At 45.8% G+C, this 20420-nt stretch overlaps 1 protein-coding gene across 2 annotated transcripts in view; it reads left to right on the top strand.

The window, feature by feature from the left end:
- Positions 1-20420, top strand: part of loco (locomotion defects) — a 104247-nt gene that overhangs the window by 49153 nt on the left and 34674 nt on the right. For both annotated transcript variants that reach the window (XM_070531225.1, XM_070531226.1), the window contains exons 8-9: positions 7759-8080; positions 13579-13748. In XM_070531225.1, coding sequence (XP_070387326.1) covers positions 7759-8080; positions 13579-13748 — 492 coding nt within the window. The remainder of the gene's footprint in view (positions 1-7758; positions 8081-13578; positions 13749-20420) is intronic.

The following is a 20420-nucleotide window of genomic DNA, read 5'->3' as shown; positions in this document are numbered from 1 at the left end:
CTTGCAAGCCACCCGAGCTGCCTTGCTGATCGATGTTTGCTTTCCATCTGCAAGACGAAATGCGGTCGGATCATTGCTGGTGATCACGCCAGTGGTTTAGTACCAGGCGCTGCTTTACAAAACAATTGCAAATTTGATCTAATGTTGTGTTTTTAAGTACTACTTCATGGGAAAAACAAGCTGTAGCAGATTTCTATGTCACCATGAGTGGCGATAGCAGGGATAGTTTGGGTTGGGTGATATGGGACCTGCGATGCCAATTGTGTATAGGCCCGTGTAATCTTAGCTGTTGGCTGTGGCCGCCCGATCACACCAACTCTGTACCAACTGTACATTTCATTCCAAGTGTGGAAATTGATTAACACATATAGCCGTGTTGATGACATAGTACAATTTACGTAGCTGTGACCATGCTGCCTGCGTGCGTGAACATCTGATAGGCTATCTACACTACAGGTGACTCAATTCCTTGAGATGAAAATAATTTATAGATCCTTTATTGAAATGCAGAATTAACTGTGCATTAGGATTAAGTTTGCGCTTATCTTCATCTTCTTATATAACAACGATAAAATGGAACAGCAAGTCGAACAAAAAATACTTGCATCTTAGTATAATCAGGGTGTCTACCAACCGGGAAAACCGGGAATTCTCAGGGATTTTTAGTAGTCTGGAAAAACTCAGGGAAAACTCAGGGAATTTGTGCCTCCATCAGGGAAAATTAGCTGTAATTTTATTGAAAGGGTCGAAACTCGCGGTAATGCTGGCTCGAGTAACAGACAGGAATCGTCATTGACTCCCTGTCATCGGCTGGAGGAGTTGCCAGTGTAGAGTCAACGACCGACTTTCCGGATTCCCGATAATTTGGACGGCTTCGCGGCACCACCATGTACCCCATAGAGTCAATGTATCAGAACGTCTGAAATTTCGGACGCAAGAACTCTTTGGCGTCCGATTTTCCGGACGATCTGCATGACCGCAGGTCCGAAACGGCATTAATTAAAGCCACCACCGCTGCCATTTTGATTACCTCGCCGCCTCGAACCAGCGCTATCGCACGCAGATCCGCTGGCAGCCATAGCCACCACTGCGGCAACGCTACGCCTAGCTGCTTCGACGTTCGGTGCCGTGTTTCTTCATTTCTCCGCTGTCAGCAATAACTTTGGCTTCGAAGCTCGGAAAGCACGATGCATTCCATAATGCTGGTTCCTGAAAGTTAGTTTTGTCTAAGTATAGTTGTGTGACGCGGTGAAGCATTAGCAAAGGCATTGCGGTGAAGCTTAACAAGCGTAGGAAGGGGCAATTGTCACGGGACACAGTATGTATTCTTAATTTTACACGCATGCACCCGCCCTCTCCTGTCACAGTAGGAGCCCCGCTATGCCTAATAAGTGTACTGACAGGCATTCAGAGCTTTTCCAGACGTGCCTGTGTCGATTTGAGCCCTTAAGAGCAGTAAAAGACGTGCATTTATTTTTTCGGACTGCCTGACTTTCGGAAGTTTTCGCGGCCCCTAGGGGGTCCAAAAAATTGGACGTTGGCTATAAACTGACCAAGAGTATGCTTCAAATGGTCCGTAGTGCGAACGCGCGACAGAAGTAGCATGAGAACAGAAAGGACCAACGCATTGAGGAATGAACGGGGAATGAAGTATGCGAGTGCTTCTTTGAAGGAGCCTGAGCAAAAAAACACTCTTGGCTGATGCCGAGATGCAGGTGTCCCTCATACAAACCAAAATAAACTCTTTAAAGCAGTGAAACACAACACTGAGGCGTCGTGCGCGGGCTGTATGTCAGGATAGTTGAGGTTGACATACGAGCTGTTGAGAGAGACTCAATTGTGACAAAATTCGGGCCTCATACCACTGAGCTTGCTATCAGTTGGTATAAGTAGCTCATATTCGAAAATATCTGCTTCTGTATGCATCTCCTTTTTATTTGTATTTGAGAATGTCTGACTCGATTTGCAATTTCTTTCGAAGACATTTTATTTGCTGTGCATTTTACTAACCCCTCCCTTCTATTCTTTCTTTTTTTGAATAACATAAACACTACTCCTTAGTATTCAAATTGGATTAAGTCGGTTCTTTTAAAAAAAAATTTCTTATGCTTACGAAAGAGTGAGAGCATCGGGCGATATGGTTCCAGCCCGTCTTGACATAAACATAGTTCTGCATCACTCAGGGAATTTCGCAAAGGCACTCAGGGAAAACCTGGAAAACTCAGGGAATTTGGAAATGTCAACTTGGTAGACACCCCGATAATACATATTGAATGCATTGTTTCAGAAAGTCCTAACTTATACAGAGCTTCCTTTTTGCACCAGAGGAGTAAGTTAGTGGTCCAAAGCATTCTTTTCTTGCTTCAGACGCAACTTTTCCTGCTCTGGAAGCTGTTCCAAAAGACCAAGCGCCACTTCCATCACTGCACTAGCCATACAGAGCAGGCAGTAAAGAAAACCGAGTGATTATGGCGAGTTGCACATGTAGAACTATTGCAGTTAGTTTTACCGATAGAGACATTTTCACTTCAATATGTGTGGATACTATACAAAAAGTGGTTACCAGTTTAAGCGTGCAAAATAAATAAAATGTGCAGTTTAGCAGAAACATGTGCGTGAATGTCATCTATGAAATGTAACCAAAGAACTATACTTGTAATACAACTAGTTCATTGGCCATGTTTTATAGATGGTGCTACTAAAAATTTTTATTGTGAAAAGATGTTCGTAGGGAAATGGCAACCAGTATCGTAAAATTATGGTATAATCACATTCAAACAGTCATCAGTGGGATGGCGAATTCAAGAAAGTCAAATTTGATAATCATCTAATTTCTTTTAATTATAAGTGAATATTTCATCCTCTTATATTGACAGTGAAGTGACACATGCATTTTTCTGTCTTGGAAACTCTAAGTCATGCTGACGTTTGCAGTATGCAGCATATGAATATTAATTAACCCACAATTTCACTGCCTCTGCTCATTTTACTTCACTGCTGTGCCTATTTTTATTGCTAGTTTATAAAAGGACTCAAGATTTGGCCAAGAAGTGTTTTAGCGAGAGCATGCAACTGGCTACCAAGAATACAAGTGGGTAGTAGATAAAAAAGGGTTAACCTGGTGTAGTTCATCCAACCTTGAATCTATTATATTGGGTTATAGTAGCTATGTAGAGCTGGCGTCTGCGTTTCCTTCGGGTCTCGCAGTGTCCCCTTGTTGGGCTCGGTGGTGGGTGGCTGGCATAGCTCCCGAAATGTAATAAGTTATTGATGGCTTTAAGCACCTTTCCCCGACTTCCTGATCGCCCTCTTTCGAAAAGAGGGCACGCCGAAGAAACTTTTCAATTCTTCGCCCAACGCAAGGAATCCTTCCCGTGCTACCACGTCATACATAGTCAGTGCCCTGATAAGACAGTAAGAACCCTTTCACTGTTGCGAAAGTTCTCACCGATGTTCTTGGTCCTGGAACAAGATCACTAAAATGGCTAGCGGTGACCTACTGCTTGAAGTACGTGACCAGCTCCAACGTGTAAATATGCTCATTTTGTTCTGCTTGCCTTTTTCGCATATGCAATATATGCTGTAAGCAGATGCACCACAGTCTATGTTATTTTTAAGGGACACTAAAGGCAAGTGTTAAATCAAACTAAAGTGACAGATTAATACTGAAGAATGTCTAAGGCATCAATATTATCAAGAACAGAGCTTTAATGAGTGAGAAGTTGAGGTAAATGTAAAACATAATTTGAGACTACTGGGAGATTCTTTTACTAGCCCGATGACATAGCAAGTCCTCATTGTAATTCTGTCACTAGTACTCAACCACTGATAATGAGAATACCATTGCATTGCATTATAAGACTGAAGAAAATGCTACATGTCCAGTTGCATTCGATTTTTCAAAAAAAGAACTAATTGAAAAATATGCTGTAAGCAGATACACTACAGTCCATGTCTTGTTACCCTTGACAATGACGCGGTGGGTGGTCTAAAGGTTCTGTTTTCACTCAACCTTGCCCTCCTGGCACTTTTGTGTTTTGGTAGTTTCTTTTATCACGTACATCATTCGGCGATCCTGGAAAACCTAAGCACCACTTACTGCAGCAGGAAAACGTACAGCCATGTCAAAGCTTTCTTGAAGGACAGGACGACCACAACAGACATTGACACCATCAGGTCGGACATCCTGTCTACGCCCAGCAGGGGCTGCCGCAGGTTGTGGTGTTGACCTCGACCCTATTTAACATAGCCATGATGAAACTTCCAGTAAGGCTCAGTAATGTAGAGGGAATGCAACGCACAATATACGCGGCTGACATCATGTCTTGAACCACCAGAGGGTCGCTTGGCCTCAGATGTCTGCGAGTGTGCGTGAAACTGCGGTCTGCAATGCTCACCAAAGAAATTCGAGAGCTCCCATTGCTGTGCATGCACAAACCGTGAACCCAGCAACCGACGATCAAGCTACATCTAAACGGCGTGGAAATCCCGTCAGTGAAGACACTAAAGATACTGGGCCTCCACCTCCAGGAAAACGGCGGGGGAGCCCATGCCATTCAGCATCTACAGAAAGCAGTCTCGTAAGTCTCACAAATTATTGGCCGCGTCACATCCTAACACCACAAACTCAAGGAGGCAGATGTGATGGCGCTGGTACAGGTTCTGGTGATCAGCCACATGGGCTTCTCGGGGCCATGGTTTCCCCTGACGAGATGAGACGAGACTGCGACAGACTAGCACGAGTGTACTAGCAAGCGCTGGGGGTCCCACCTGGCATGTCGACCCACCCGGCATGTCGAAGAGCGAGCTCATGGCACCATGCATGTGCAGCATCACCCAGGAGGTAGTGGAACCACATCTCATCACTCAGCAAAAGAGATTGGCCCCCTGCTGGCAGAACCATCCCAACATGCGCAGGATACCCCACACGTGAACAGGGACATGAAACAATGCTTGCACTGCTAACACACATACAGATACGCGTGGCTCCCATGCCGCACAACATGCATCCGAACACAAAGAGCTCATCGTCAGTTATGAGCACAGGCTTTCCAGTGAAGATACGAGCACGACAAATCAGCATTGTATAAAGACGCCTCCCCTTACTTGGCAAGAAACACCGCGGCGGTCAGCGCAGTCGACTCGAACCTCGAGGAGCGATCGGCCCTAATCGTGTGCACCAGACACGTCCTTAAAGTGCAGGAGATGGCCATTGTCCTGGCCATAGTCTCTGTGTTGTGAATTCAACACGTAACGGTAATCTCCGACTCCCAATCGATGTGTGGGAACTTCGTGAGGGGACACGCATCTGCACACGCGCATCAACTACTCGTGACGCGAGAGCTCCCATTCATGATAGACGTGATCTGGACTCCGGGACACGATAAGAGTCTCTCGGCAGTAACAAGCATGTTCACACCACGGCCCTAGCGCACACCATCTGGGCACTGCAACCCAAGGTGCTCAACTGGGACCCGTTCCCGCTATGATACCATGCGATACAACACTACAGACTAGGTAGACGTGCGTATCCCCTGGCGCATGATATACTCGCGAGAAAAGGTGCCTTGGCCTGGCACCAGCTGCAGACTAACAGGTACCCGCACCTTGGTAAACTACATTTCATGTACCCTGCGCTTTATTCTGCCACTGCCCTCACTGTGGGGAGCACACATCACAGCCAGCACGAGCTGGTGCGGCGGGTCCGGGAGATGGCCAAGGCTGCAGAGCCTTGGACTGAGGGCCCCTCCTCGGAGTGGGAGCCCCAGCTCCCTGCATTGGCTTTTTTGTTTTGAATAAGCCTATTTCCCTCTCTCTCTGTGTTGTGTAGTGCTGTGCTTGTTTTGATGTCTCGCGAAGTGTACGCTTAATAATCAGCCGCATGCATGCGTTATTCAAGCGACAGCAACACAACAGATGAACCTTGTAGTGGTCTCTTGGTGTGGGTATACACATGGGCACGACATCACAAAAAAAACTAGTGGCAAACTCATTGTTTTCTGAATAAATACAATCACACGGCCTTAAAAAAATTTCAAACCTGCTGTGGGGCCATCGTTTTAACCATAGGGTACTAAGTTGTAATATACTGTCATTGACAGTAACAATGCATTCCATGCTGCCAGCACTAAATGCCATGGCGCCATCTGATAGCTAGAAATCAAAACACTTTCGTAACTCCATGGCCTCCAAGATTGCGGGCTCTCACGAGGTCTTGGATACTTTGTACTCTGTGTGAGATGAGACGAAGGCTCATTTTACCATATTTTTTCTTGCTGTCGCAAAGGAGAGCAAGCAGTAAGAGCAAATTCGCACTGGCACACTGGTTGCTGTAATGTCATGCAAACATGCTGTAACAGGCGAATTTGCAGGCATCAAGTGAAATTTTTGCAAGCGGCAGAAAATGCCACATACATGTGATATCTAATGCTGTTGACTGTGTCTTCACTTGGTTTCTGGCCGTATTGTCGCTTGTTACGCAAAAAAAACGTGCTGGCTGTCAGAAGCCATTTTACTAACCTGCAGCAGCAGTAAATGGCGATGGTCGTGTGAGCATCATCACACCTCCTAGCTCGTGGTGGTGATTTGAATTACACCAGGGAAATTCAGACTCTTCAGACACAATCTTCTCTGATATGAAGCATTTTCTTGACACAGGAAATGTTCTACGGGGTTTCTTGAATGGTATTAACGTGACAGCGTTAAGGAGCTCGTGTCGCAGGAAAGCCGGTGTCGTCGGCGTTGGTCGTGAGCGATAAATCTGGGCAGGCACTTCATGAATAAAAAACAACTTGCAAGATGGGCTGGGTGGGAATCGAACCAGGGTCTCCAGAGTGTGAGACGGAGACGTTACCACTCAGCCACGAGTTCGATGCTTCAGAGCGGTACAAAAGCGCCTCTAGTGAATGCGGTGTTGCCTTAGAAACGAGCCGTAGAAAGTTACACTGCAGTGTATATCGGTAATTATGAACATGTAACTTACAGAAGTCGCAGTTACACGAGTAGTGAAGTGCGTTTCCGCTACATTTAATCTGCGCTTTCCGCACACGCAGAGCCATCTTGTGGCAAACACAGAAGACCCCCTCCTCTCAATGTACGGCGCTGCCCCGACAGGTGGCGCGCCACGCGCGCATTGGGGCTGTGCGGGGACCAGTGCGAGGCGCGTCGCGGCCCGGACTCCCTCTCCCCTGATGACGCTTCACCTTGCTCCCTCACGGGTTGCACAATCACGCGTCCTCCTTTCTTTAGATCACTGTCTATCTCTCTGCCCATGCCGATCACGACGTTTGGCTGGAGTGCATCGTTTCCGCCTCCGAGACACCAAGTTCTTAGGTTCGTTCCGCTTGCTCAGGCGCACGTATCGTTGCCGCGCCAAATATGAGTTGCTCGACGCTCACCACGTCCGATGCGGGGCGCCTCGTAAGTGATCGCTAACATACCTTAGCGGGTCGACGGGAACGCTGTTGCGTTCCACTCTTGATGGCGAAGCTTAGCGTCTTCCAATTTTTTTAACAGTCCAAGTTGACATATTTGCTTTTAGTGTCCCTTTACATTTCTAATTTGTAAGTTTCAGTTGTAATGCAGCCAAGCGCGTCTTATTACAAGCTCTTTCAGGTGTGTTTTGATCAAGTTGCTGTTACACCCACCTCTTAATGATCCCTGTGACTGCATATCAGCAAAATCTTACTTCCATACAAGGGTTTCTGAGTGCCCTGAGCACTCATTCAACTAATGTGTGGCTGTTTATTTTATTTACAGCGCAAGGTGGCTGCCACTGCCATCTACCAAAAGCACTTGGGCCCCGGTGCACCTGAACCCGTCAATGTGGACAGCCGGGCACAGCTCTCCGTGCAGGAAGGTCTAGAAGAGGCAGCACCAGACCTCTTTGTGCCAGCGCAGAAGCAGATCTTCAACCTGATGAAGTTTGACTGCTACCAACGTTTTCTCAAGTCGGAACTATTCAAACAGTGCATGCTGCGCGAGGTACAGGGAAAACCTGTCTTTCCTGAAGCTGAGAAGGAAGCTTGGAAGCTTCACAAGGAGGACAAGCGTCGCAGGTCGTTCTTGCCATGGCACAAAAGTGAGTTGGTCTTGTGATAGTTTTTTCAGTCATAATGGTTTCTTACCAAAAATTATTCATATATTATGCACTGGTCATTTGGAAGAAGTCATAAAGTTCATATTTGCTGTAAGTTATGTTACAGACATTGGTCCTATAGTGGTCTTACGGTGTCTGGCTAACTTATTGTTCTGCCTCGTGGCCTCATGCTTTGTGGTGTAGCTGGTGGTGATTAGGCTATGTAGTTTATTTTTGTGTTGTTCAGAGTGTTCTTGTTCTAGAAGATAAAGAATAGTGTGGGGATGGTCATGGTTACGCCCCTCACATCAGATGCTGCAGAACATGTTGCCAACACTGTTGTGTTTCTGTGGTATGGGATAAGCAGCTCCCAGGGCTATATCTTAGTGTACACATACAGAAATACCCAAGAAAGTGGACGGGGAGATGGCTGCCAGTGTAGCTCAATGGTAAAGCACCGCATACATTGTCATAGATGTCATAGACTCTTACCTGCTGCATCTTGTTTTTTTGTTCGCCTGATTTCCCTTTTCCTTATTATTATTTCTACATTTCAGTTACAAAGAACAGTTAATTTTTCTTCATGCTGTCTGTGGTTTCGTCTGTTGACTTCATGTGGTTCTAACTAACAAAAATGTAGCCCCCAAGATTCCCGTGTTCTCATTCAAGCATCTGAAATATTTGGTGCTGTAGTGGAGATCCTTTACTTGTTACGTCAACTGATGTAGTTCCTATCTGTTTATTTTAAGTTTACTTCTATTTTAATGTCTTTCAGCACTTTACATAATATAACTCCTCTGGCCCTAGTTTGCTTTGTTGTGGTTCTACAGTTAAACTTGATCATAATGAAATGGTTTGATAAAATGCATGAGCCATTCCATGTTGTGAAGGTGGATGACCAGCAAAGCTGTTTAGCGCATGACACAGAGGTGACACCGAATTTTGAGCAAGATGCAAACATAATTGTTGTCCTCATCTGTAGTCATCGTCACAGTATTGGTACGCATACACATTCGCGTATCACCTCTGTTGTTAAATGTGTCCGTCACGTATGAAAATGAATGGCTCATACCTCTGCAAAAGCAGCTTCCCCATTACGATGACGGTGATTATCGAACCGTAGTCTGTCGCAGGCATTGCAGTTAGAGCTGAAATGACAGATCAAGGAAGTCTCTTTGGAACTTCGCGTTCGCTCCCTTGAAGTCATCCACGTTGACCCCTTGATGCCAAAGGCTCTTCGCGCCATTCTCCGACTCCAGGCAAGGGACTGGTGCCGCCTGCAAATGAACACATACCCACGCTTGTCTCGTCTACATGCAATCTCCCCAGGCAAATATACGTCCCAGACATGTCCCTGGTGTAGCTGCCACACAGCAACACTCGCACACATAACACATGAATGCACCGACCGTCCGGCCGACGCAATTTTGCCACGAGTCGCAACGCACACACGCACTACGTGGTCTTGGGAGGCGAGACTCTCCAAACTGGACCTGGGAAGCCAACTGGCGACCCTCGACCAGGCCCGGCGAGCCGTGATCGCCAGTGGAGCCTTGTCAGAGGGAACCACCCAGGAATAAACCACGCAATGGTTTCTGCAATAATAAAGTTCCTCCTCCTCCTCCGACTCGCAATATGCTTCATTGGTTCTCGCTAAACTTGCGGACAACTTTTCTTGGCTATGAAGTGAAAGCTAGGGGGGTGGAGCTTCTGCACATGACTGTATTTGTACGCAATGTAGTCCGGGTGCGCTCGGCACTGGTTTTCTTTTCGCCAACCTCTCGCAACCTCTTTTCTTTAGTGAAGGCACATGCAATTAACTCGGCATGAATCAATGTTTATTCGCATCAGATATGTACCAAGTTCTGAAGAGTGAGCATCGTAGCCTGTGTCGTAGCTCCGAAGCAGCCGTATGATGTTGGTTAGGACTTGGATGCGCAACCGACGCTGGTGTCAGTAGAGCCGGTGCAGCAGTCAGCTCGCTCACTGGTTTGTACATGCACAATGTTGCGATTTCCAGGTGGGTTTGCTTGGTTTCTGCACAGACGCTGCAAGCATTTTTTTTGTGTGCTTCAACTGTCTTTTGTTGCTGAAGTTTGTCAACAGCCTCTCAGGGGAGTTGATTGGCGGGACAGCAAGCGACAAACACTCACCAGAAGACAAGGGTGTCATTTTACGTTTGATGAATGTGCAAAACGTGTGACGGTTTCGGGTGTGCGAAAACTCGAGAAATACCTGATTGGTGAATGTTACATATCGTTTCAAATTAGGGCTGTTAAAAAAAAAAAAAACTGTTTTCTATTTTTCACATAAGAAAACGTGAGCAAAGCTGCGGGACTACTTCCAGCAGCGATGAAAGAGGCGCACTTAGTTTCCGTAGCTTTCGCTTCATAGCCAAGAAAAGTTGTCCGCGAGTATATCACGTGCTGTCTTGTGGGCACGCTTGTCAGCTGCCGCATTAGCGTCCGCACACCATCGATGATCACACTCGCGTTGCTCTTCGTACGCGTGCTGTTCTTTTGCAGTTCTGACAACACGCGGCCTGCCCATTGTACTGGTGGAATGAAACTATAGAGCAGTGGTGCCAGCCACACTCTAAAGAGCCATTGCTGATGATGATAGCTTTTTACACGACGGAGCCAGCTGTGTAAGAAGGTGACGACGAACGCATGAGCAGTGACATTAGAGCACGGTTGCGCCGAGGGGTGCCAACAAAGTGGTTGATGATGCTCGAGCCATTGCTGATGATAATTTCTGCTCGCAGACACTATGAAACCCCGCATCTGAGCCATGTATATATCTTAGCTGTAAAATAGGGGAATTCAGAAATGGAATGCAGTCCCTCTTTTGCTTGTAGTGGTACTGTACTGGTACAAGTGGGACAGCTAGGGAATGTTGAGGTATTTTCTGCTTTGGTTTAACAATTATCAAACATCTTTAGCTTAGTGAGGTCCAAAATACTTCTTTGGGTCGCTATTAATAGCAGTAGCCAAGGGCATGCTTGAAAGGCACCATTAGCAGTCTGCACATCAAAGTGCAGTCGGGCCGTAGCCATTGTTGGTGAAACGGCAGTAATCAACGCGAAAATGACAGCCGCTGCTTGCAGCTTGCATGCAAAAGCATGTTCATGTGTTTTAATTTTTATTTTGGTTATCTGGCCCAGGCAAGTAATGCAAATAAGAGAACAATTATCAAACATCATTAGCTAACTGAGGCCTAGAAAACTCATTTGGATAGCTATTAATAGCAGTAGTCGAGGGCACACTTGAAAGGCACCGTTTGCAGTCTGCACGTCATATCGCAGTCATGCCGTAGCCATTGTTGTATTTGTTTACCTGGCTAGACAAGTAACATGAATGTAAGCACAATTATTCACCTTGAATAGCTCTGCTAGCATTGTTTGTACTAAAAAGTGCTGAGTAAAGTTGAATGTGTTTTATTGAGGCAATTTTTTAATTCACAAGCCGTCGGCATAGCGACGGCCAGGTTCAGACAATGACATTGGTGAAGTAATAAATGGTGAAAGTTGCAAAAGCTCTATGCACTGCTTTGCTGGGCTCCATTCACTGAAAAATGTCTTTGTGACGATAAAAGTGTCAGACAGGAAATGACACCGCACTGCACAATGTTATTCGTGTTGAAAATTTGTACCAGCATATGTGATGGGCAGTGAAACCGTCTGTTTACTAAGACTGGAAGTGGGAAAAATGCAACAATATAGCAAGGTGCTGTTTCACAATATGGCTCCCTTTCATGTGCACTTCTGGCGGGCTGCCGCATGCACTGATGCATAAACATGAACAAAGGTAAGAGGCAAAGTTACTCTGCAACCCACATGACACTTTTAAGAAAATGTATCTGTAAACCTTTTTGTCTTCATAAGTGATCAAAATTTGTTTTGAGTAAGTTGGTTAATCACATTGCGGCAACTACACAAGAAGCAAGGACAGAAAACACAGCTAGAAGGCAGATTGAGAAGACGAGGTAGACTGGTGAGAAAGGCTTGAATGAGATGGAAGAGGCCAGCCCTGCAGTTTACAGGAGTTAGTGCTTTGAATGAGATGGGTTAATGAAAAAGTTAAAAAGTCATTGCTGAAAGAAAATTAGCAAAAACAAATGCTAATATAAAATAAAAGAACAGAAATAAGAGTAAGCGTAAACACGCATGGAAGCAGGCACATTTTCATACAAAAACGTGAAAACTAAGAAAAGCTCAAATATCAACAAATGTAAAAAATAAAATATTTAACGCAAGAAAACATGCACACATACATTTATAAACAGATGCTGGTACAGGTATTGGGAGCGGGTTCACAAGCTGCTGTGCCTACCTTCTCGTATGTTTTTTTCTTTTTCTTTTTACCGTTCTCTTAACACTGTCTTGGGAATTTTTAATTGGAACAGATCACGAGAATCGAAAAGCAGCATGGAGCTGTGTTGTGGGAAAAAATATCGAGCGCTGGCAACACACCTTATGCGTGACTGTATCACAGCATGCATTCTACAGCATGCTACAGTGAGCACTGGTGAACAGCAATCAATCGACGGTGCTACACAATGCTCGAACACTGTAGCTAGACGCTCGGCTATCTCACTGCTGACAAGGATCGTTCATGCTAAATTGACGGTGACAAAATCTTTGTGTTGAAGGCTTCTGCAAATATTTTATGTTGAGACACTCGTAGGTTTGTTTCATGCACGCACACTTTTCTGATTTCTCCTGAGAATGGTCTTGCTCCATCACTTCACACCGTCCAACTAAAAACGCAGCGACACAGTACACGAACACACCCGCTGCTAACAGTAGGCACCAGTCTTTGGAAAACTTTTCTTGTCGTAACTTCACTCAGGAGCGAACTAAAACATGGAACAAACACGCAGGATGTGTGTTCGTAGTGGTCGCTGCAGGATGCTGTTTTCAGGCAAAGCGTAGTGCAGCGCCAGCGATGCTCGCCGCAATGTTTCATTGCTGGATCACGGCTCAGAATAAACGCATGCGGCACAAAGGCCGCATTGTTAGCTCACAGTAATATTTCCGGCATGATAGACCATCGCAAAGAGTTCTGGAATTCACTCTGACGAGGGGCTGAAACACACAGCTGATGCGACTTCGCCCAGTTCGAAGTGGGGGTGGCCATCTTCTCCGTCGGCGGGGTCACCGGCCGTCCGGCTCATGACGTTTGTCCAGAGTGTGCACCCATTGGTGGATGCTCGTGTGCATCCGCCTCGTAGGAGTAAATGCCCCCTTTTTTTCTAAAGTTGTATCCGACTATGAATTCATGGCACTTCTGAACTTTTTTATAACAATCTATAACTGTATTAATATGTGTGAAAGTAGCTACAAATGAAAGAGCAGTAAGTTGTAAATTGGACATAAGGGGATTACAGTATGTTAGTCTAATCAATAATGTATTCTCAATTTGATTGAAGAATTGGAGGCAATATATTGGAACAACTTCATGGCAGTTCATGGCAGCCTTCACTTCTTTGCCTCTATGCAGATCTGAAGTTGGTGGGTAGCAAATTGGGTGAAAGAGCTGCCTGGGCTCGAAGGTCTTCCAAGAAGAAAAAGACGCCCAAGGAGAGTACAGCTTCAGACCTCACCAGCAGCCACTCCTCGCTAGCTAGTAGTGAAGCCAGCCTGGGACTGCTTTGCTCTGCATCCCGTGAGGTAAGACTTCTCTTAGACCACTTTGTGTTATGTTAAAGGGACACCGAAAAGATAAGTGAGTAGTTGTGTTAATAAATTATACTCTTCAACAACACCAAGAAAGCCACTCTCACTGCGAAAGTGGTGGAAAGATAGGTGGAGACCCCACCTCCCTTCAAGTTCCTGCACCAGCTCAGCGTGACATAATGTATTCTGACAGCGTCTGCTTGGGCCTAATTAACTTTTTATTGGTAAAGATGAGCTAGAACAACTTCTTGTTTTATTAGACAGAATTTACCACATTTATTCGACGCATTTGCCTATGTTGTACAAATCATAGAATTTATTGCTATAAATTAGGTATGCTATTGACATCTGGTTATGTTATTGTAGCACAAATAAAAGAGGCACAAAGAACGCAACCGGGCAACACAGGCGCTCATTTATCAGTCCCCTAGAAGACCAGAACAAAATATACAATAAAATGCACGTTTATCATGCAAGTTTATCATGGTAAATAAGAAAGGAAACAAAAATGTCACATGTCGCTTCTAAATACTAGACACACAGAAGTATCGTTGACGTAATCCGTGTCTCTTTTCTTGATATGAAAGCCTTCCGAAAGTTTGCGTGCAGCAGTTTGTTTGCTTCTGCCAAGAATCTTATACCCGTGTCACACGGGCACAGTTGGAAGGCCTTCCAGTCGACGGCCTTCGAAACGCCAGAACTCTATCGACTCAAAGGAGTTGTCGCGCTGCTACACAGCACTTTTGAAAGGCCGTTGAGTGGTTCCGGCGTTTCTCGCCAAATTGTGGGGCGCTGCGTGTCTTTATTTTCGTTTTCATGTCACAAAAAGTTAAACAGCATTAAAACCACTTAAAAGCACTATAATGTCTTTTATGTTTGTTTATACATTAAAACAATTGTTTATACATTGTCTTACATGTATGTTTAGTTTTTAAGTTGTTGAGTAGCGAAACTGCGGCAACGTTTGCGTCGCTGCACGTCGCTGTTGTCGAGAGTGTGTGTAGTTCGCGCATATCAAGTGGCAAAAATACTTTATTGAATAATTGATAACACTCATATATAGTATTTTTAGAGCATTTTGGTTTGATTTGTTCTTTCTAACCGTGAGTTGGAGCACACTGTGAATGAGAGGGCATGTTCGCGCCGTTTCCATTTCCGTTGCTCAAAGGCCATCGAGATTTCGATAGAGTTGTAAGGTGCTCCGTTGACTCGATAGACTATTGACTCGGCGGCCGTCGAAACCGCCCATGTAGCAGCTCGAACTTGACCTTTGAGTCAACTGACTATCGGTTGGAAGGCCTTCCAAACGCCCGTGTGACACGGGTATTAATCTCGCAGAACCGAGGTTCACATTTGCAAGCCATGCAATGTGCAGGCAGATGCACATTCTTAAATGAAAGTTCATGCTCCCATGCTTGGTCATTAATGCACTGTCCAGTTCGACCTATACAGTTGAAACCTGCGATAACGAAATTTTTGCGATGAAGTAGTTTCGTATCGCTGGCGAAAGCATATAGGATTCAATGCATTTCGTATCTTTTGACAACGATACGTCGCTGTACTACAATCCTGCATCAACGAAATTTGCCAGAACGTAACCCCACATATTACCTACTTGTGTAGGGCTAGCAGGTTCTAAAATGTGCTCAAATGTGATTACTTTGCACTACAATTGCGCAAAATACCACCACATTACACTTGCATGGGCGCCACCATTTTTGTTTACAAAAACAACCAAGTGCTGGAAGCGATCGCATGCGCTGGAAACACATCATGGTCACCATTTTGTTTATCGCCCGTTTGAAGTGGCACACATGTTGCTCCTGACATGTGACAATGGTCCTTACACACCTAGTGCAGTGCATATTTATTTATTTATTTATTTATTCATTCATTTATTTATTTATTTACCCGCAAGGCCAATGGCATTACAGAGGGGAGTGGAAAAAATATACAATCATAAAGAGAGCAAGATACAGTAATTATGCGCCTCAGTGAAAAAAATGCAGCAAAAACAAGGAAATCCATGTCTCACTGACGTGGAATTGTTTATGGCGCTTGGTACGGCGGTCGTAGCATGGAGTCCCGTGCATCGGGCTGTGATTGAGCAATCGTCCAGGAATATGCATCCCTTGCTTCAAGAATGCTGGTTTTGGTGCCTCCCAACAGGCATCGCGTGTGGATGCGCAGTGCAAAGGGGCCGTAGTCTCGATTGATTGCCTTCGGGTACACGAGCTATGATCACTTTCGTGCTCGGCACTGACGTGTTGGCACCTAGGAGTGACAGCGTGCGCTGGAGAAATGTTGCTGCATGCGTGGTGTGCTGTTGTTCTGCATCTAGTGCCAAGTTACAGAAAATCTAGCAAAATTGATCATATCTCCAAAAGCAGTTCACCAAGAATACTCCTACATGGCAGTGCTGCCACTGATGATCGATGCATGCGGTGCACTTTGTGCCGTAGGCAATGTGGTTCTACAGGAACCCGACTATATCGAACCCATTTACATCGAATTATTCTATATATCGAACAATTTCTGGACACAGTATAGTTACAATGAGTATATATAGCAAAAATTACGCTTGCATAAAATAGAAATAGCAGCGACTCCCGATATATCGAACGTCAAGCGGCGAAAAGTGCCCCTAGAAGTTGGCTTTTCCCTCACGACGGCAGGGAAACCCGGCGGTGCGGCTCCATCCAACCGCTCTCCCAACCATGACCGCGCTGCCTTGGGCGAGCCGTTGACACCCCCCTGCAAGAAATGATCCTGGCCTGCCTGCAGCGCTTGCTTAAACAGCCAATCAGAGGCTCTTGTGCCCTCGTCGTGCAAGATGGCAAAAGTGCGAGTTGTCTCGCTGCTTTTCTGGTTCATTGTGTGTGCGCCTTGTGGGCCTTCTCCCGCAGTGTTGCTGTGATGAAGCGACTGAATTCACCTTTTGTCGTGAAGCTCGAAATCTTAAATCGAGTCGAACGCGGTGAGAAGTCGGATGTCCTCGCAGCATGCAAGATTCCGAGGAGCACTCTCAGCATGATTTTGAAGAATAAGAGAAAGATTAGGGCTAAAGCGGCCAAACTCGCGAGCCGGTGCCTGTGGTGCCCGACGCATACGCTTGGCCGTGTGCAAGTGGTTCATCTGAAATTGCTTCAGCCATGCCAGCTTCCATGTGCTCAGTGATGGCTGTAAATTTTGATGAATGCGACAAAGCCGTTGCCGATGTTGCCGAGGTTTGGAGCGAGCTGTTAGAATTTCCGGAAGCTGTTGATGAGTCGACGGTAAACGAGTTTGTGAGTGCAGGTGATTGTGTCGCGACCATGGGAGAGCCCGAAAACAGACTACATCGCCAACATCGTACCTGTCGTGTCTGCTGCCAGAGCGGTGATGCAAGAAAAAGACTGACGCCACTCCGATGTAGCCACGAACCCAAAAAGCCCCGTGTTTATTAGACAGCCGCTTTTTATCCCTTTTCCTCAATGACGTCACAGCCTGTGCACATGCGTGCTGGGTCAGATCAGAGAACCGATAACACTACAGTACCGAGCACCAGTGAAAGTGGGCACAATGAGGAAAGCCATGACGGTCCTTTGCCCACATCCTCCAACATGATTGGTGCACTCGCGCTAGTCAAGTGCCTCTGCGCAAATGCGGAAGGTTGTGGCCTCAGCTGCTCTGACTCATTTGACAATGTGGAGCAGTGCGTGCATCACAGGCAGCGAAATTGCCCAAGCACAAGAAAATGCAGAACTATTTCATGCAAAACTAAGCTAGTTGCATCAATAAAGTGATTTCATAAACGTTATGTGCTTTTATGACATCCAATTATTTAGCAGGCTTTATCGAATTATGCTCTATATTGAACTGCTAGGCGTTTCTTTGCATGTTCGAGATCCGCTGGCAGCCGTTGCCACCACTGCGGCAATGCTAGGCCTAGCTGCTTCGACGTTCGCTATGAAACTTCTTGTCATTGGGTGCCGAGTTTTTTATTGAAAGAATTAGCTGCTGCCAGCAATGGCATGGACTCCGCCTTTGTGATCCTGGCGATTGACATAGAAAATGCCGGTTCCTGAAAGTCAGCTTCGCCTCTGAAAGAAATGTTACTTGGTGAAGCATACACCAAAGTATTGCAGTGAAGCATAACAAGCGTGGGAAGGGGCTATTGCCACGGAACACGGTATGTATTCCTTAATTATACACGCGTGCACCCGGTATTTCCTGTCACATTACGAGCACCGATATGTCTAATATGTGTTGCGACAGGCCTTCAGAGCGTTTTCGAACGTGCCTGTGGCGGTTTGAGTCCCTAAGGGCAGTAAATGACACGCATTTATTTTTTTGCAACTGGCCGAATTTTCGGACGTTTTCGCGGCCCCTAGGGAGTTCGAAAAATCGGTCGTGGACTGTGCAACTGACCAAGATGCTTCAAATGGTCCTTGGGGCGAACGAGTGGCGGAAGGAGGACAAGAACAGAAATGAACTACGCATTGAGGAATAAAGGGGAAAGGAAGCTAGCTGCCGCCGTTTTGAAGGAGCTTGAGCTCAAAAAATAAAGTTTTGGCTGATGCCGAGATGCAGGTGTCCCTCATCCAAACCAAAATAAACTCTTTAAAGCAGTGAAACACAACACTCGGGCGTCGTGCGAGGGCTGAGAGTATTTCAGAACAGTTGAGGTTGACTTACGAGTGTTGAGAGAGAATCTCAATTGTGACAGAATTCGGGCCTCATACCACTGAGATTGGAATCAGTTGATAGGAATAGCTCATATTCGAAAATATTTGCTTCTATATGCATCTCCTTTTTATTCGTATTTGAGAATGTCGAACTGCATTGCAATGTTTTTCGAAGACACTTTATTTGCTGTGCATTTTACTAACCACTGCCTTCTATTCTCTTCTTGAATAACATAAACACTACTTTTTAGTATTCAAATTGGATTAAGTCGCTTGTTTAATTTTTTTCATGTGCCTACTAGGGAGTGACAGCCTCAGGCGACATGTTTTCAGGCTGTCTTGACATAAAACATAGTTCTGCATCACTCAGGGAAATTTGCAATGGCACTCAGGGAATTTGGAAATGTCAACTTGGTAGGCACCCTGTGAACCCACTTATACTGATACCAATTTTAACAATACACTAGTTATAATAATGAAAAGCTTCTGCACCGTTAACCTTTGTATGTTTTCTATGGGGAAATAACCCGCTTACTATAATGTCCCCATGCTGCATTATCCGTTATAGCTATGAGGTCTGGCTGCTGGGTGTCTGTGCCAGAAGGTAACGGAATGCGAAACCCTTGAAAAGAAAAAGTGAAATGCGAGCCACTGCACGATTGCTCACCACCCTAACTGCTGCTGCCATGCGTTTCTCTCCGTGAGAGATGCATGGCAGCCTCGCGCGCATCTCCCGTTGCCTTTCCATCCCTCCAAAGACGAATGGCCTGTGCCGATAGCTCTGTGCCGCCCCCATAGCTTTGTTCTGCGCCACCCTCCGAAACACGAATGGACCGTGCCGACAGCACTGACAACGCTGCCAGCGCTGCTCCCAGATTGCTTGCTGGGCCCTCACAGTTAGTTCTTTATTCCATGGCCCTCATTCTGCTCTATTCTGCTAATGGTTTAAGTTGCTTGTGTTTGTCTTTGTTCGTTGTGTCGAAGTCGTTCCTGGCCAGATTGTTTGTCGGCCTCGTTTGACTTGCCACCAAAACATAAGATGGCTGATCTGCTCGCGGATCATCAGCAATGCACGATGTTGCTGGTGAAAATAAAGTGCACTGCTTTAGATTAAGAAACGAAGTGCTTCTAAGGGATGAGGTGATCATCAAAAACGTGCTTGCATCAGATAAAGACAGTGATGGCCAGGACGGCAGCGCTGACATGGTAGGCCAGGCTGCCTCAACATTGTCCCCAGGTGAGGTCCTGTGTATGATGCAGTCTCTCACGGGCTTGTTTTCGCGAGGGACCTTCCTCTTCACTACATGGAGCACCTGGATGCCTTGGAGAAGGATGTTTGCATACTTTGCGTAAAGCAAGCAAGACTGACGGGCATGCGGTTTTCTTGTGCAAGCAAGTGGGAATTACATGGCAAGATGCTTGTGGCGATCACATCCCAGCTTTCCTTCCGGATTTCTCACGCTGAGATGCTGCTGCGGCAACCTTTCTGCATTTTTTAAAATGTTTGGGCCACCAAAGCAATGCCTTGGCGGGACTTCTATGTCACTTGCTACTCGTGACCCCTCTTTACAGTTGTTACAGCAGTGCCATTCTTGAATTCCAAAAGCCACGGCTTGTTAACAACACGCGATCATAGCGCACAGGAAGCAGAGTTAAACAGTTAAACGGGTCAACACAATCGGAAGCTATATGCAGGAAGGTGGTGGTGGGAGGGAGGGAGAGCTGGCCTCTCCATCATTATAGTTATTGTTTTAAGTGGGTTCGACTGTAGTGTTCTGCAAAGTGAATTAAAAACATCTTTTTCTGATTTGTCTGTATCACTCATGTTTAGCCATACTTAGCATGCTCCAAAATGCGTATCGTCTGCTCCAAAACGAACAATTCCTCCTCCAAACCTGCTCCAAAACTCCCTTGGCCACTTCCATCCCTGTAATGCATGGGCACAGACAAGCAACCTTGCACGGTCCCAAAAGGACCACAGGTACATCATACCTGTGCA

Source organism: Dermacentor albipictus, chromosome 1 (genome assembly GCF_038994185.2).
Source record: "Dermacentor albipictus isolate Rhodes 1998 colony chromosome 1, USDA_Dalb.pri_finalv2, whole genome shotgun sequence".
Classification (NCBI taxonomy): Eukaryota; Metazoa; Arthropoda; class Arachnida; order Ixodida; family Ixodidae; genus Dermacentor; species Dermacentor albipictus.
The sequence above is the reverse complement of the archived record's forward strand: the minus strand, read 5'-3'. Positions and strand labels throughout refer to the sequence as shown.